Source organism: Gymnoscopelus braueri, assembly GCF_963280865.1.
Source record: "Gymnoscopelus braueri genome assembly, chromosome: 7".
NCBI classification, from domain to species: Eukaryota; Metazoa; Chordata; class Actinopteri; order Myctophiformes; family Myctophidae; genus Gymnoscopelus; species Gymnoscopelus braueri.
This window is the reverse complement of record NC_137608.1, coordinates 1,794,059-1,812,176: the sequence shown is the minus strand read 5'-3', so window position 1 is coordinate 1,812,176 and position 18,118 is coordinate 1,794,059. Positions and strand designations below refer to the sequence as shown.

The 18,118-nt window shown below is 39.6% G+C and overlaps 1 protein-coding gene across 1 annotated transcript in view; it reads left to right on the top strand.

Annotated features, from left to right (window-relative positions):
• LOC308088725 (apoptosis-associated speck-like protein containing a CARD) overlaps positions 1–17,092 on the top strand; it is an 18,614-nt gene extending 1,522 nt beyond the window's left edge. Inside the window, exons 2-6 of the mRNA XM_080433283.1 lie at positions 12,753–13,004; positions 15,665–15,697; positions 15,822–15,842; positions 15,962–15,994; positions 16,317–17,092. Coding sequence (XP_080289409.1) covers positions 12,755–13,004; positions 15,665–15,697; positions 15,822–15,842; positions 15,962–15,994; positions 16,317–16,579 — 600 coding nt within the window. The 5' untranslated portion in view covers positions 12,753–12,754 and the 3' untranslated portion in view covers positions 16,580–17,092. The remainder of the gene's footprint in view (positions 1–12,752; positions 13,005–15,664; positions 15,698–15,821; positions 15,843–15,961; positions 15,995–16,316) is intronic.
• The last annotated feature ends 1,026 nt before the right edge of the window (positions 17,093–18,118 follow it).

The following is an 18,118-nucleotide window of genomic DNA, read 5'->3' as shown; positions in this document are numbered from 1 at the left end:
CACTTAAACACAGCATACAATTGACTCTGTAGATTTGTCCTTGGTTGTCCTTTTCTCACACATCACTGCACAATGTATGACAGACTTCAATGGCAATCACTAAAAGTAAGAAGACACATGCACTGGCTTCAAATTGTATTCAAATTTATTTATTTTAGTTATCCCATCTACCTTAAACGCTTTTTAGTTCCCATTCCGTTCCAACACAACGTACCAGACACTCGTACACAGGTTTACTTTACTGTTCAGTTGGCAAGAAGTATAATTGGTAAACATGCCTTTTCTTTCAAAGCTCCTTCAGATTGGAATAATTTACCAGTTCATATCAGATCCATTTCAACATTCCCACTTTTTAAATGTGCACTGTCTTCTTACTTTGAAGTTGTATGCTCTTGTTATCGATAAACCTGCCATCATACATGACACCATACCTTTATTATTTTCAGTTCTAATTATCTAAATACTGTTCTTTAGTCACTTTTGTTGAACATACCATTTTCAGAATGTGTTATATTACTGGATTTTATGCATCTTAAGGCTGTGATGTTTGTCAAGGTTCATAATGTTATTGTGTGTCTGTTTGTGTTTCGTTTGTCTAGTTATTTGTTTTGTCTACTTTGTGTACATGTAACGATTGTGACATGTATTTATGTTGGGACCTCCTCTAAAACGAGATGGCTCATCTCACAGGGTTTTTTATCCTAATAAAGAAACTTGAAATCATCATATTGGTTTCTTTCCATGTACAACAGAAAGTATGCAGGCACACAACACTTGGTCTACAGCTGCCGACCACGAACTTCCTCTTGCTCACTGACTTGAACGCTTTTTTTTGTCAGATGAGCCGTTACTAGGGCAGGCAGCTGAAATGTCTCATGTCACAAATGTCACATGTTGCAAACAGGTTACTGGAACTATGCCATTTAGGGACCTTAACTAGAATCCTCAGGGCACCATTGTATGCCACTTTAAGCCTCCGCATGCTACCTTTCTTGTATGTGCACCACAAGTAAGCTATATACATGGGAGTGCAAAATGCTTTAATAGTGCACACTTGACAGGACCTGAACACATACTGAACCTAAGCAGCATATTAGCCTTGGCATAAAGTTTGCGGCACTTTTCTAGAGATATCTCTATCATCATGGAGATCATCAGTGAAAATGTGGCCAATGTACTTAATTTCCTGGTATAAAGAAAGACGTCTCTCTCTCTCTCTCTCTCTCTCTCGTCTCCTCTCTCTCTCTCTCTCTCTCTCTCTCTCTCTCTCTCTCTCTCTCTCTCTCTCGTAACGCCCCTCTATGACGCAGCCCAGGCTGCTGCGCTGTCTGTGGAGCCCTCCCTCTGTCTCTGTCCCACTGTCTCTCCATGGTGTGGTGGCTTACCTATCAGGCGATTTCCTAGCGATACTCCACAACACACACACAAATCGGGTTGCAGCCACACACACATGTGTGCTGTGCGTGTGTGCACATGGTATCACACCCAGGGCGGTAGTGGCTCAGGGGTAGAGTGGCCAATGAGCATGTCTGTGCCTTGCATGGGTTTCCTCTGCCATCGGTGAATGAATGTGTGGGTGAATGTAATGCACAATCTATGTAAAGCGCTTTGGATAAAAGCGCTATATAACTTTACCAACTGAGCTGGGATATAAAATGATACAAATTCATTATTTATTTTATGATATGTATCAATGATTTATCCCCCCCCCCAGCTAACAAAGTGAGCGCTTCTTACTTTTGGTTTAGATTTTTTGTTGTGGTTGTGCGTTGTGTGGTTGATTCTTGACTCCTTACTCTCTCTCTCTCTCTCTCTCTCTTCTCTCTCTCTCTCTCTCGTCTCTCTCTCTCTCTCTCTCTCTCTCTCTCCTCTCCTCTCTCTCTCTCTCTCTCTCTCTCTCTCTCTCTCTCTCTCTCTCTCTGTGCTCAGCATGCATGCCATTATCTGCATAAGTATGATAATTTATATGTTTGACAATTTGACAATTGACAATGCTGAACTGTAGTTTCCTGCATTCATGTAGCATTTTTTTCCCTTTCTTTCTTGCATGTAGCTATCTGATTGGTTCAGGTTAGTCTTGTTATGACAGACTACAGTTCATGTCAGGACAGTTCACTCATGGCTGTCAGGAACCTGTCATAGGATACATTAGACATATACTTCAGTACCCTGACATTCTCCATTCAAAATGATTCTGGAATTCAAAACGGGAAACTCTGGGAAATGAAAAAATAAATAAAACAAATACTGCTCTACTACTACTACTACTACTACTGCTGCTGCTACTAGTAATAGTATTATTCTGTCACATTCTTTTATGATGATATAGTGACTTGTGTAGACATGCCCTGTTGTTTATGTGAGTAGGAATCCAGTTTAGCTGTGATCTCTCTCAGCTGCAGCAACAGTATCAGCCATTTGACGGAAGCCAGGTTTGAAAACTGCATTAAAAAAACAGTCAGCCAATCACAATGTGGGACAGTGTCTCAATTTGCGGGACTCGTGAAAAGTCATGGAAATCTGTTTTTTTAAGATCATGTAGTGGTGGACAAAGTACATATACTCCTGATCAAATTGTAATCCACGTCAATTGAAGCTCATTAGCCTTCTGGTTAGTGTGTCTACCACATGGATCGAGAATAGTTGGTCCCTATAGGCCTAAGGTTACTTACTTACTTTACAATTGAAAGTTGCTCAGTAAAGTATTGATTATCAATGCACAGCTGTATTGTTTTCACAAGGCAATTAGAACTCTCTGAATACCACGTAATCAATGCACATGCTTGTAGAACCACTATGCTAGGATAGAAATGTAATTGAATCTGGGTGGAGTTCCACATCACTCTGAACCCATTGGTAAGGCTAAATTCCTCCTCAGTGTGCGTGCATCCAGGTGGCATCATGCCAAACTGAGCTTTGACTAAGATATTGGGGGTGGTTAAAACAGCACCACATTTTTTACTTAGTTACCTCCCCACAATATCTGAGGTGGCATGTGCACCCTTGGATATTGAGGGAGGGGGGGGCGGTAGTTATGGTAAATGGTGCATTTATATAGCGCTTTTATCCAAAGCGCTTTACATTGATTGTGCCATTCACCCATTCACACACACATTCATACACCGATGGCAGAGGAAACCATGCAAGGCACCAACCTGCTCATCGGGAGCAATTAGGGGTTCAGCGTCTTGCTCAAGGACACTTCGACAAACTCTGGAGGAGCGCCCCAGCCCGGGATTGAACTGGGAACCTTGCAGTTTCCAGTTCACTCTACCCGGCCACTCTACCCCTGAGCCACTGCCACCCCTGTGGGCGGTATTTAATCCAGAGTGATTTACAGTAAGCAAGGTAAATACGAGGTAATACATAAAATGCACAGTGGTGGACAGTAACTAAGTAAATGTACTGTACTTGAGTACAGATGCTGAGGATCTGTACTGTACTTGAGTATTAGATTTTTTTGATACTTCAAAGTTCAAAGTTTACTAATAGGGGGCGGCAGTGGCTCAGGGGTAGAGTGGCCGGTAGAGCGGCCCGATGTGAACCGCAAGGTTCCCAGTTTGATCCCAGGCTCCCCCAGAGTTAGAGTCAAAGTGTCCTTGAGCAAGACGCTGAACCCCTAATTGCTCCTGATGAGCATGGTTTCCTCCTCCGTGTATGAATGTGTGGGTGAATGTGATGCACAATCTATGTTAAGCGCTTTGGATAAAAGCGCTATATAAATGCACCATTTACTAATAGTCAAATATAAAAAAATATAAAAGTACACTATTCTCAGTAAATAATTAATTATCAACACATTGCTGTATTGTTTTCACAATGCATTTATAGAACCAGCTTGTAACTCTTGAAACCACCTAATGAAAATGAGTTGCAATACAATGAGTTGCTTATAGAACGACTCTGCTACACAAAGCATATAGAAACAAACAAAAAAAAACATCAGCTTAGAAATGTAATCAAATCGGACCATCATTTAAATGTTATATACAAATAATATTAATAATATTTAATAATAATATTTAATAATAATAATAAGGGTAATAATAATAATAATAAAATCAAATAGTCAAAAAAGGACAACCATTGTAATTTTTGGTACAGTTTGGAACTCACTAGTTCCATCCTCTATGGGTGGAGTTCCAGCTGTAGGAGTATAAAAGCAGTCAGAGTGTCCTGATCATTATCTCTGACTGTCTGTCGTTGTATTACACTGAATAGTTTACAGTATACTTTTCCCCTGCCTTTTTCTACACATCAATCTGAACTACTTGGTAAGTGTCTCTGTGTGTGTGTGTGTGTGTGTGTGTGTGTGTGTGTGTGTGTGTGTGTGTGTGTGTGTGTGTGTGTGTGTGTGTGTGTGCGCGTGCGGTGGGGTTAAACAGTATTATAATATTTTTTATGATCATCACAAGGATAACTTTGTGGCTTTGGTTTCTTACTTTGACTACATCCAGCAAACAAATTAAATGAGGAGCACTTTTTACTTTTGGTTTTGATTCATGCTCTTTTTCTTTTGTTATCTTGTGCATAACTTTGATTATTAAACACAACCTGTAAATCCTGTGTTACTGCTGCTTAATGCACATTCATCTGTAATGGCCGTGAGTCAACTTGAACTTGGCAATGGTACAACTTTTATTGGAATTATCAGTGGAACATGGTGCATTGTTTGTTCATGAGGAAGACTCCTTTCTCTTGCGCTCTCTCTCTCTCTCTCTCTCTCTCTCTCTCTCTCTCTCTCTCTCTCTCTCTCTCCCACCCTCTTTTTCTCTCTCACTCTCACTCTCTTTCTTTCTTTCTCTCTCTCTCTCTCTCTCTCTCTCTCTCTCTCTCTCTCTCTCTCTCTCTCTCTCTTCTCTCAGTAGGGTCTACTCAAAATGAGTGCCATTATTTATCTGCATTTGTATGATAATTAATTTGTATGTTGATGTTCACTTAATGCTGAACGGCAGTATAACATTTTGTCATGTAGATTTTTGTTTGACATGTAGCCATTTGATTGGTTCAGGCTAGTCTTGTTATAGGCCTTATAACAAAGCCACATGTCAGGTAATATGTTGACTATGAACATTTTTATATTATTTGTCAGAGTGACCAGCCGTACTCCAGGTTGAGTCTTCTCGAGAATCTCCTTTTTCAGCAGAAGAGAAAATAATCAGTTGAATTTTCTTTTGGTCTAAAATGTGTTAAAGCCACAGTAGCAATCTAGTAATACCAGGCTACATTTCACTTAAATGTTAGAGCTTAAATCGATTTTAGGACTTGGGATATTCATGACTTTCCCTCCACTACATTTCAAAGACAAATATTGTACTTTTGACTCCACTGCATTACACTACAGGGAAAAAGTGCATTATGAATTAACCACTTAAGCCCTGATTCAAATGACTAGATTTTCAGGCCGCTATGCCTTCAGGCCCAGACGTGGCCCCTGGAGCCCCCGAACTCATGGCCCCCCCTGGTGTAGCTATTCTGATGGCAGACCCCTGAACAGTGTTTGTGCCAAGATTGGTGAGGATTGGAGGTCTAACGAAACAGGCTGTCCCGTAAGACCAACCACCAAGTTTCGAGCCTGCTATAGCATGCTGGGAACTGGAGTTATGGCTGTTTAACCCATTTAGGGCGGGAACCCCTATTTGTAATATTTACCTTTCAAGACGGGAACCCCTTTTGGGGTTCTTGTTGCTATGTACAGTATATAGCGACATATAATTTTTGAATCAATATTTGAAGCTTTTCCGAAAACTTAGGACAGGATTTAGAAGCCGTTTTTAGAATCGACCTCAGGTCTAAATGGGTTAAAGCCCAGCCAATAAGAACACAGAGTGGCCGGGTTTCAGCAATTACAGACCTGCCTGGGAACCCCTCAAGAACCCCTGGGGTTCCGCACTTTGATAGTCACCCTGGTGTGACTATTGTCAAGGCCAAGCCCTGAACAGTGTTTGTACCAAGTTTGGTGCGGATCGGAGCAATAGTGTGCCTGTGGCACCCAGGTGCCCCTGGCTGGGCCCTTGTGGCTATCCATGACCAGTGTTGGTGCCAGTTTGGTGTGGATCGGAGCCTTGCAAGTCCACATGTTACGTTTGTGATGTCCACCGTCTGCCTGCCCACTCGCCCGCCTACCCACCCTTTAGGCAATTTTAATATAGGATGAAAATAGAAGGTACTTGTAAGCTGGTAGATCGGCTGTTTTACAAATCTATACTTCACTTTCATAAAAGCTCAAATGTGAATTAATAGCAGCATATTTTCCTTTTTTAATATGAACAATAACCTAATAACTGTTCCAGCCTGGAGGGCTGGGTGGATGGCACAGTGATAAAAACCACTAGCATAAAAGCTTGTAGATTTGCTATTTTCAGACAAGTTTTGCAAAGTTTTTAAACTGTGAAGTGGTTATCAAAGACATTGGTTATGCAGGAATGCAGGTACCCATGGCCCTCACGTCTAATTGTGATGGACACAAAAGAATAGCTACATGTGGCAAGTAACTAAGTTGTACAACAGGATGTAGTAGGCTACATTGGTACTGGATGCTGTAGTCAACATCAACATCCTGCTGCTGCAACCATCTCTGCCTCCCATCTATGTTGCTGGCGACCACAACTTCCTCTTGCTCACTGATTTTCAAGCTTTGCAAGCTTTTTTTGTTACATGACCCGTTGCTAGCTGGGCATCAGCTGAATTGTTTTAAGAGAGACAGAGAGAGAGATCGATTGATTGATTCCTTCATTCATTCAATTCAATTCAATTCAATTCAATTCAATTCAATTCAATTCAATTCAATTCAATTCAATTCAATTCAATTCAATTCAATTCAATTCAATTCAATTCAATTCAATTCAATTCAAACTTTATTCCAGACACTCAGGGGGTCATACAGTAGGCTACATACAAATATTATACACATAAAATAAATTAAACAGTTAAAAACCATCTCCAGTAGCTCTTAAGGCAGGTACAGACTGCAGGACCTTTAAGTAGTCGGGGGGTCATCTGATTGTTAAGCATTACACACTGCAGGAGTTTATTTCTTGAAATCGGCTGTCATATATCGTTGTGGTTTTCACACTATAGATTGATCCCCGACCAGGGATTACACACTGTAGGATAGTTCACTAGGATGCTATCTCCAGAGTCAGACCCAATACATACATTTGTGTTTATTCCAATTCATTTTAATCGACGTATCCTGTGATATGCCCCTCGATCTCCCTCTCTCTCTCCCTCTCCCTCTCTCTCTCTCACTCTCTCTCACTCTCTCGCACGTCAAGTGCGCAGAAGCAGTCAGTGACAGAGTTGCCATGTCCGCTTATTATAAGCGAAATTCAGATTGTTTTTCTGTAAAGTTGCTTGAAAGTGTAGTTGCTTTTTTGGCCTCGTTTCCTAATGTTGTTTGAATGTTCATGGCAAGGACCCCCAAATTAATATTTGTCCGCAGAGGCGCAGACCTCCCCCTTCAGATCTTGTATGTATGGGGATACAAGATCTGCGTGGATTTGGAAAATATTTCAATTCCCCCCCCCCCCCAGATTTCTTCTTTGAAAATAGCCTATCTACAACGTGAGCTTGTAGATCGTCCATTTTCAAGTATCCAATGTATTTGTATATAGACTTCATGCATAGTCGCTTGTTGGGCTTGTTTTCACAAACCTGGTTGCTTATTTCTCTCGCAAAATCTGGCAACACTCACAGACAAACACACACACACACACACATACATACAGATCGCTCGCTCTCTGTGTGTGTCTCTCTCTCTCTCTCTATCTCTGTGCAATAGTCTCAAATAAACAGCCCCCTTTGAGCACGCTCGCTCACTCTCATTCTGTTTTATAATAATGTTTAACTTAATACAGGACTGGACAGTAACTATGCGGGAGATCTGTTTGTTGTGGACCTTCCATAGCCACGGTGGCTGTAATGTGCTCTCATTGGCTGTGGTGCTGATCTCCTCGCAGACCCCTTTCATACTGTATGATACTGTGAGATGTCTAGTCGGCGACATAGCTGAATATCTAACATGGTAGTTATCTGAAAACGGTCGGAAAGCCGTCGCAGAGCGGATAATCGCGGCCATATCGTCTCGCGGAGCCTTTCACACACAGCGAGCATTAGCTCGCCGATCAAAGGCCGATCTGTGTCAGATCGGGAGGTTTTGTCGGCGAGCGCCAAAAAATGTCGGCGACAGCAATATCGGACCAAATCTCCTGCAGTGTGTACCTGCCCTTAGCCTCTTCCCAGGATTGACTATATCCTCAATAATACTGTTCCGGGACTCTTTTAGGCGAGACATGATCCATACATAGAGTGCCTTAAGAGACGCTCACATGTATGGATACCACATGTTACACACAGGTGACTGGAACTATGCCATCTAGGGACCTTAAGTAGAATTCTCAGGGCACCATTGTACATGCTACCTTTCTTGTATGCTGTCTACATGGGAGTGCAAAATGCTTTAAATAGTGCACACTTGACAGGACCTGAACACATACTGCACCTGCAAAGCAGCATATTAGCCTTGGCATAAAGTTTGCGGCACTTTCTAGAGAAATCTCTATCATCATCAGTGAAAATGTGGCCAATGTACTTAATTTCCTGGCATAAAGAAATAAAAGACGACTCTCTCTCTCTCTCTCTCTCTCTCTCTCTCTCTCTCTCTCTCTCTCTCTCTCTCTCTCTCTCTCTCTCTCTCTCTCTCTCTCTCTCTGAACATTCATATTTTTAGGTTGATGTTGACTGAATGCTGAAGGGCAGCTTCCTACATTTTAGTTACACGTATTCTAGTCATGTCATGCACATTATTTTGGCATGTATCCATTTGAGGCTATAGTCTTGTTCTAACAGGCAACACTACAGTTCATATCAGGACAGTTTGGCATGATTTCATTTGAGCTCTTTTTCAACATGAGTCGCAGCACATGCTAGTATAATTTTCAATAAACAAAACAGCATGAAAATGAAACATTTATATTATAAAGACTGTGAGCTAAAAACATAGTGTTCTTTTTTTAGATAAGATTATACCTTTTTTGATATCATGAGTGAAATTCAGTTGCCAAAGTGTGTGTGTGTGTGTGTGTGTGTGTATGTATGTGTGTGTGCGTGTGTGTGTGTGCGTGTGTGTGTGTGTGTGTTTGTGTGTGTGTGTGTGTGTGTGTGTGTGTGTGTGTGTGTGTGTGTGTGTGTGTGTGTGTGTGTGTGTGTGTGTGTGTGTGTGTGTGTGTGTCTCAGGACTGTTCGGAGTCATTCTAATTTACGGATACAGATGATAGAGTAGCTACCAAAGTCCTGACCTCACTCCCTGGGTCACAAAAATATTGAATATAATTTAAATTTAAATTTTTTTTTAGGGAAATCTTAGATTGTGTCATATAAGAACTGTGTTCCTAAAATAAACAAATCAGCCTGGCAATTCTGTCAGGTGTGTGACTCTGTGTCTTGAGTTACGGTTTGAACAGCAGTGTTTTGGAGATCTTTTTTTTCTTCTTACTCTTTCGATAAATTTGTACTTTTTCACCCTCAGTTGATGCTTCATAACCATATGAGTAAAATTGCCCGGCTGATTTTTTTATTTCTTCTTATTGTAAAAAATAACTGTGACCTAGGGGGATAGCGACCGTGATGTCAGACTTCAGTGCTCTATTGTGATTAAGGACACTACATACTACAGAATGACAGCAATAAGAGCCATGCCTGTCTCAAGTAAAAGTTACAAGTATAAGTCCAGAATTAAAAATTTACTGGAGTATAGTGCCAAAAGCAGTATTATACATTTGAAAATTTGCAAAATGGGACATTCTGCATAATGAGTAGCAGAATATCCCATTTCGCAAGTTTTCAAATGTATAATAAACAAATATTTTGAAAATAGCAGATCTACAAGCTCACAATGTGTCGCATCGCGACGCATTGTGAGCTTGTAGATCTGCTATTTTCAAATAGGGCTATATAGGGCTGAAATGGTTTCTGTATGTTCTGTAATAATAATAACAATCTAAGTAACTAGTAACTGAAGTTTTCAAATAAATTGTAGTGGAGTAAAGGTACAATATTTGCCTCTGAGATGTAGTGGAGTAGAAGTAAAAGTACAAATTGGAAATACTCCAGTAAAGTAAAAAATACCTTAACATTGTACTTAAGTAGGCCGACAGTACTTGAGTAAATGCACTTAGTTACTTAACACCACTGATAGAGTGTCAGTATTCAATATTTCAGGATTTTTTTCTTCTTTTTTTTTCTTTTCCTGTGTATCTACCTTTCTATATTTATGGGAGTGATCCCATAGACATATAAAGGTAGATACCTCATTGGCCCCTGCTGTTCATTGGAGCGATGCAACATCGCGACCACCATACTTTGTAGGGAGAGCCGTGTTGATATCTATTAGGCAGGAGGTCTCTCCACTATTAAAATCATCATAACTTTAAACTTGCTGAATTCACAACCGTTTTTCCGACGGTTTGTTATGTAGTTATGTTATAGAATACTTGGTTAAATCAAATCAAATACCCCCCCCCCCTCTCCAGCTCTTTAATAAACAGAAAATGCATTTTCATGTCAGGATACCAATTGTATCGAATCAGGAGAGAGAACTCATACAGGATACAGATTAAAGTGAAATTGGAAGTGATGACACAAAGAAATTAGCAGACAAAATTGGAACTGTCTGTAACACTATACATTTTAAACTAATAAATGGGTACTATCTCCTGATTGGTAGAATATGTGCATCCCATCTGACAATGTATTTTCTGTTTATTAAAGAGCTGGAGAGAACACTATAGCAATGATTAGGCTACTATCAAAATATAGTGCTTTAACCCAGTGGTTCTCAAAGTGGGGGGACCCCCAGGGGTCCTTGGAGGGGTACCAGGGGGTCCCCAGCTAAATCAGTTAGTGTCACAATCATTTTAACCACTTTAACCATATTGTATAGTTTGGCTATTCAAAAATAGCAGATATACAAGCTCATAGCGCTACGAGCTTGTAGATCTGCTATTTTTGAAACATCTTGAAAATGTGTCCAAATCTTAAAATAATTTTTTTTAAGGCGAACATTTTTAACACAAATCTTTGCTTCTGGGGGTCCCTGGCACAACATATTTTCAGATGGGGGTCCGCGGCCACATACATATCAATTTGGGGGTCCTTGACATGAACAAGTTTGAGAACCACTGCTTTAACCTTTTAACAAAACACTTTTTGTTTTGACCCAAAAATATCACTTACCCTACTTTCAACAGTATGTTAATATGCGGGGGGGGGGGGGGGGGGGTGGCATCCATGTACTGTATGTCTATGCTCCTGTCCTCTGTCTCTATCTGTTGTGCTCTCTTTTGCTCTCTGGTGGTTTATGTTCGCCATCTACTGGACATGGGTGGAATCTCTCAATCCATACTAATTTAACCCATTTAGACTGGAAAATAATCTGTGTCATTTTTAGATTTATTTGGCTATTCAAAAATAGCAGATATACAAGCGCGATATTCATAGCGCGACAGCGGCGGCACCGAGTGCCGCGCTATACGAGCTTGTAGAATCTGCCATTTTTGAAAAATCGTGAAAATTTGGAAAATACATATCATTTTGGGGGCCTTGACGTGAAAAAGTTTGAGAACCACTGATGTAGCAACATAGGTTTTTTCAAACAACTGTTAAGGGATTTAGAAGACATTTGTAAAATCCCCCAGAAGCAAAGATTTGAGTTACAAATGAGTTATATATTCAAAGATGTGCACACATTTTCACAATATTTTTTTTTTTTGCAGATCTACAAGCTCGTACCTATGAGCTTGTATATCTGCTATGTTTTAAAAGCCAAAGAAATCTTAAAATGACGCAGATGCTTCCCCAGTCTTTATGGGTTAAGGGCAGTGCTGAATGTGTAGATATTTATTAAGTAGAAAGACAGTCCTTAATCTGATGCTGTGTTGTATGTTAAATCGTTGTCCACTCTGATGCTACGTTTGGATGTTAAAGACGGGGTGCCGTGATTTTCAGTGATCCCCCCCCCTAAAACATAATCATCAGGTATTATGGTTATACTAGGAGGAGGATTTTTTTCAAAAAAGTGTACAGAAATTGTTAAAATTATGTTTTTATGTGGACACGCCTCCAGTTCATTAAGTATACCTCCACCACCTTAGCACCACCCACCTGTCCTAGTCCCTCCTCCTCCTCATGCCCACACCTGTTGTGTTATGATAATGAGGGGGAGGGTATGTTTTTACTATGTCACTAAAGCGCTGTTTCTCTATTGGCACGTTTGACCCTCAAGGTTTCAGCCTCCAGGTAGAAACTCAAAATAGTCAGAGAAGACATAAAACACCATAAAAACACCACCAGGGCGCTTAATGAAGTTCTATCAACCTCATAGACACATGAAAAACAGAAAAAGTGCAAAACCATGGCACCACCTCTTTAACATAAATGTTTGTACAGACCCTTTTCAGAGAAGCCTCCTCAGTTATTATGTGTATGTATGTCCTGTGTGTATGTAGTATGTCCCATCTAATCACACATTCCACATACATAAAGTAACACTGTTTAATATGTATGGATTTGCTTTCCCTGACCTGTCTGTCTATAACAAATAGTTTAATTAATTCAAATAGTTTTTAGAACAATAAAACAAAGGAATATAGAAATGCATGTTAATGTAACTTCCTCATGTACATGAGCTGCAACTCACACCCAAAAAGAGAATGAAGCTGAGCTGAGATGCTAACATGCTGTGTTTGTACCAGACATGGAGCGCATCAATACAACTCTGAACGAGCTGGAAGACGAGGAGTTCAAGAAGTTCCAGAGGTTCCTGCGAGATTCTGCTAATCTTGATGGCCAAGACCCGATTGGAAGAGCCCTCCTGCAGAACAAAGACAGGATGGACACGGCCGATGTGATTGTGCAGACCTATCCTGATAACGTAGATCAGATCATGGCGAATGTCCTGGGGAAGGTTGGCAGGAAAGATCTACAGAAGGAGTATCTAAACAAAGGTAGGTGAAGAGAGGGTAGATATGTTTACAAGTTAATGCTATTTTAAAATATTGGAATGGGCATTTGGTCATTCTTGCAAACATATACACTACAGAGTGTTGAGCATTCCTAAGCCAATTAATTTGATGATGATTAGGTTCCGGTAGGAGACACAAAGGAGATTCTTTGTGTCTCCTACCGAAACTGCTGCCGGTCATCAAATTATTGGCTTAGGAATGAGACATAAACAAAAAAATTACCATGAATTCAATAGTCGATAGGAAAAAAGTCTTTTTGGGGGTGAACTATCCCTTTAATCAAGGGATAATCAATGGGGAGCAGGTCATAATTGAGAAATAAGCCCTGACAGTGTGATTAGATCCGTCTTCATCACCCTAATTATTACACGGCTGCTTAAAAAAATATATACATTGGCCCAAAAGTAACAACAAAACGAAGGATTTAATTGCTTACGGCAATGAAAGTAGTCATTAATTTATGCCAGGTGTGTCCAGTGCAACGAGTTGCCTCGGAAATATAATAAAATGAATCAATAATTGGTTACTGCATTATCTATTTCTTGCTTCAAGTGTTTTCAAAAACATTCTTGAGAGCAATGTTTAGATGTAAATGACATTGTGTGTTTGTTTACATAGCTGTCATGTTCGATACGGCACAACATCAAGCAGCGCAGATTGATATGAGCCAGGTGCTTTGATTAGACAGCGGTCTGTTATTGAGCTCATCGGTCATTATTCACAAACTCAATCACTGAATTCAGTGATTGACCAATCAGAATCAAGAATCCAACCAAGCCATGTAAAACACGGTTAAATGTAGCGTGGCGTCATATTTATACAAAATGACATAGCAGTGTTTATCACAAGCCTAGGACACAGCATACAGAGGTGCCGGTATGGGGGGAAAAGTGTGTGTGGGGGGGGCATTAGTGGTGGGCGTGGCCAGACGGTGACGTCATGACATTCACTGTCAGTTTTGGTGTAGCTCCTAAGAGTATACAAATGTAACCAAATAGACTCCTCTGAATTTAATTAACAAACTATAAGCACTAATGTGTTGTTAGATGACAATTGCAAGTAGTTCTGGATTAAGACCATATTGTAAATCTACATTTTCAGACTTTCTATTACAGGGAAATCAAAGCTTACTCTATAGTGAAATTTGGAAGAACATGGGACATTGCATTTCAATAAACAAAGCACTTAGGATAGGAATAAGGAAGGCAGAAGGAAGTCAGAATAAACCGTGAACATATTAGCTTTATTATACACACTAGCTCTTCACAGGTCCAAAATGACCCGAACCCCAATGATCCCGTGAAATTTGTTCCGACACCCGACTAAATCAGAATTATTATTAAATTATATATTTTTTCAAATGACGGACCCGAACCGTATGGACCCGTGAAATTTGTTCCAAAGTCCGGATTATACTCCATAATAAAATCTAGCCTGTAGCAGCCTACCTACAATAAGAGACAATACAAAATTGCATCTTTCACCTCGATTAATAAGGAATCCATTATTGCACATGCCACTGTGCACTTTTCTGTCAGAGAGCAGCTTTGTTCCCCTGTATATTGCGCTGCAGTAATCTGATCCCAGCTCAGTCTAATCATAGCACTTCATTCTTGCAGCCTGATTCCCGAGGGCATCTGCTCCTTTCACACATACAGTTACAACCAGCATAGAAAGATCAACGAATTGTGTATTAGCTTGTCTGGCACTTTACAGTCTGTATGGTCTGGCACCTAGTTGATCGTGGTGAGAGAGCATGTAGCCAGTAAACAGAACAGTCATTGCGGTCATTTCATCCAATCAGGAGAGAGTACCTCTTTGTCATATAAAATGTTATAGTGTTCCAGTTCCAAAATGTACTTCTAATTTATTTGATTCATCACCTCCATCTTCACCTGTTTATCCTATCCTGTATGTGTTCTCTCTCTTGATTGGATACAATTTGTATCCCGACCGGCAGAAGGAAATCACTTACAACACAGGCAAACGTTTCCCCCATTTCAGCTGTCACTACTTGTGGCGCATGTTGGCACCTCACCGAAAAAGCAGTACACGTCCCAAAAATTAACAACTTGTACACTATAATACTTCTATTTACAGCCAGTGATTCAAACAGATCTGTGATAAGCCCTTATTTGATTAATTATTGAATCCTGTCGACTTTCTATCAAGACTAGCTAACTGTAACACTGACACAATGTAGACACACATTATCATTTATAATAACGTTTATTAATGAATTAGACAGAGGTCATACTGTACGTATGTATGTGTGTGTGTGTGTGTGTGTGTCTGCTATGACTGTCTGTTCTGAATACTTGATTACTTACATTAATTAAATGAAAGAGGCATAACGTCCATTAACGATGACATAAAATGTGACCTATAGAATCAGGGATTTAATATCATATAGGCTATATTCTGTGGGCCAAGGCCTAGTTCATTAAGAAAGATACACTGGCTACAATTTTCAACACACTTTCACTCTTGGCAAACAAAACAAAACAAAAAAGTCCTTTATTAATGCTTTAGCTATGATTGTCACTGATGTCAGTCATTGCGATAAGTGACTCAACTTAACAGCTCGTTAGCTCACATGTTTGCAGGTTAAACTAATTTGAACACTGTTTTATTTCTTGCAGCACAATCCAACGGAGCAGCTGGATCTGGCCCTGGTATGTGCTAAGTAAGGTTGACTTAACATATGTTTCCAACTTTACTAGTGCATATTACAGTAGCTCATGTTTGTGTTTTAATTAATGTAAACCTTGTTTTATTTCTTGCATTTACAATCCAAAGTTGCAGCTGCATCTGTCCCAGGTGGGTGCTGTTTAAAGTAGTTTGACTTAACTTAACTGTTCATTTCCAACTTTACTAGTCCATATGAACTCATATGTTTGCATTTTAAACCAATTTGAACACTGTTTTATTTATGTCAGCAACATCCAAACGAGCAGCTGCATCTGACCCAAGTGAGTGCTGATTAAAGTTAAGTTAAGTAAATAGATATGATTAATTAAACACTTTTATCATTAAGTGCATGCTTCACATACTGAATATGGCCCAGTTAGTTCCTATTCAAAACAGAGCCATATACATGTCCGATTACAGCATAGTGAAACAGATCTAACAGATCCAATTCCATTGGAAAGCATGTTTATTATTCCAATGATTATGAAACTTGTTCCAACTGCTAGTAGGCTGTTATATCAAATAAAATAAAACAAGAGATAGATCATACACCCACTTGTTAATATTGCAAAAAATACATGTTTAAATATGTTTTATCCACAGAGGTTGACTTTGTCAATAAACACAAGCGTGCCCTGATTCAGAGAGTGACCTCGGTGGAACCCATCCTGGATCTACTGGTTGATGAGGGGGTCATGAAGAATGAGGACTACGGTAATCTCAGGGCTGAACACACCAGTCAGGGAAAGATAAGGGGACTCTTTGTACTCCTGGATAGCCGTGGGCCTAAAGCCAAACGTGTTTTCTACAAAGGTCTTGAGGAAAATGAGTCATTTCTAATAGATGATCTGAATAATCCAGAGTAATTCTCATTTAAATACAAAAAAATAGGCCAAACATTCTATTAGTACAATAGAATGTTCCTTTTCAGGCCATGATGCTTTCTGATGTTATTATGCAGCATTCTCATTCATCCTCTTTCTATTTCCAAGAGCTCTGTAATTTCTAATTCTTACAAATAGCAATATTTTTTTATGCAGTACTCTCATTATGCGGTATTATCATGAGGGTCATGTAGTTGTTTTGTTTTTTATTGTGATGATAACGTTACGTGAGGTGAATGTGAGGTGATCCTAAAGATAGAAAAAAAGGTCTACTTGTGACTGTGATAATCTTGTTTTCTTTAATTTAATTATTTCAGTTCATAATCTTAGAATATATATTATTCAATGATAGTTTGTGAAAGTTTGGGGTGCAGGTTTGCAATAATTATGATGATTATGATTATGAATGTCCATGGCAATATTGTTGTTGATAAAAAAGCCTATATAATAGAGTTAGTAACTTTATATGGAAACAATTAAAGAACTATCAACATGTTTCAGCCGCACATGGTCTTCATCAGGGTTTAACTGTTAAAAACAGTTCACTATTAAAGGACTAGAACAAATAATCAGCTGACTCACGAATCTCCTCAAATCTGGTTATACTACCCTTCAGGGGATCGATGTTCCCTCAGCTCTATAGTACCTAAGCCCTATGTTCCCTCAGTTAGGCTTAGGGGTTTCGTACATAGGGCTGAGGGAACATAGGTACACTGCCTCGTTCAGAACGGATGTGTTATGTTCCCATACATTCTGAACGCAAGTGTCATTTTTCACATAATCGACTCTGTACTTTGTTTTTCTATATTGACATTCCAAAAAAGTATAAGCCCTGATTTATTATAGTCTAATATTATTTGTCCAAAGAATGAAAATCCGGATGTCATCTTGAGCTTGGGCGTCCCTACGTGGGGGCTTCGTTGGCCATAGCCACCAATGTTTTATCCAAAGCCAACAATAAAAATTCAAAAATTCGATAAATCATTGTTGGCTATAGCCACCAAAGCCCCCGCGTAACACCGCCCATGCCACCAATAATCATGATATAAGAGCAGCTATATTTTGGAGCTTTTACATTTATATGGTTATTGGAGAGAGGAGAAAGCTGAGGAGCCAGGAGTGTAGAATTGGTGAGCAGATGTAACAGAATTGTTATAGTTTATCATTAGAAACCTGTTTTTATATATTTCAGTGGAGTTATGACTAATGCATCATAATCTGAACAAGCTGCTGATTAGACTGAGTGAGTTTCAATAAGTGTGTCAAAGTGTGAAACGACCATCTAAAAAAAAATGAATGAATTAAACAAAAACCACAAACCTACTACATACCTAGCGCCGCCTCTGGTAGTCACACATGGGCAGACCCATCAATTCCATCAACCGAGGAAATATCTATCTGCTACCCGAGAGACTGTGGTATCTGGATCAGAATGATCCTATCTGACAATGATAAAAAACTGACACAAAATCAGCAAGACCATTCTTATCCTGGATTGTAAAAATAGTGATTACAATATCA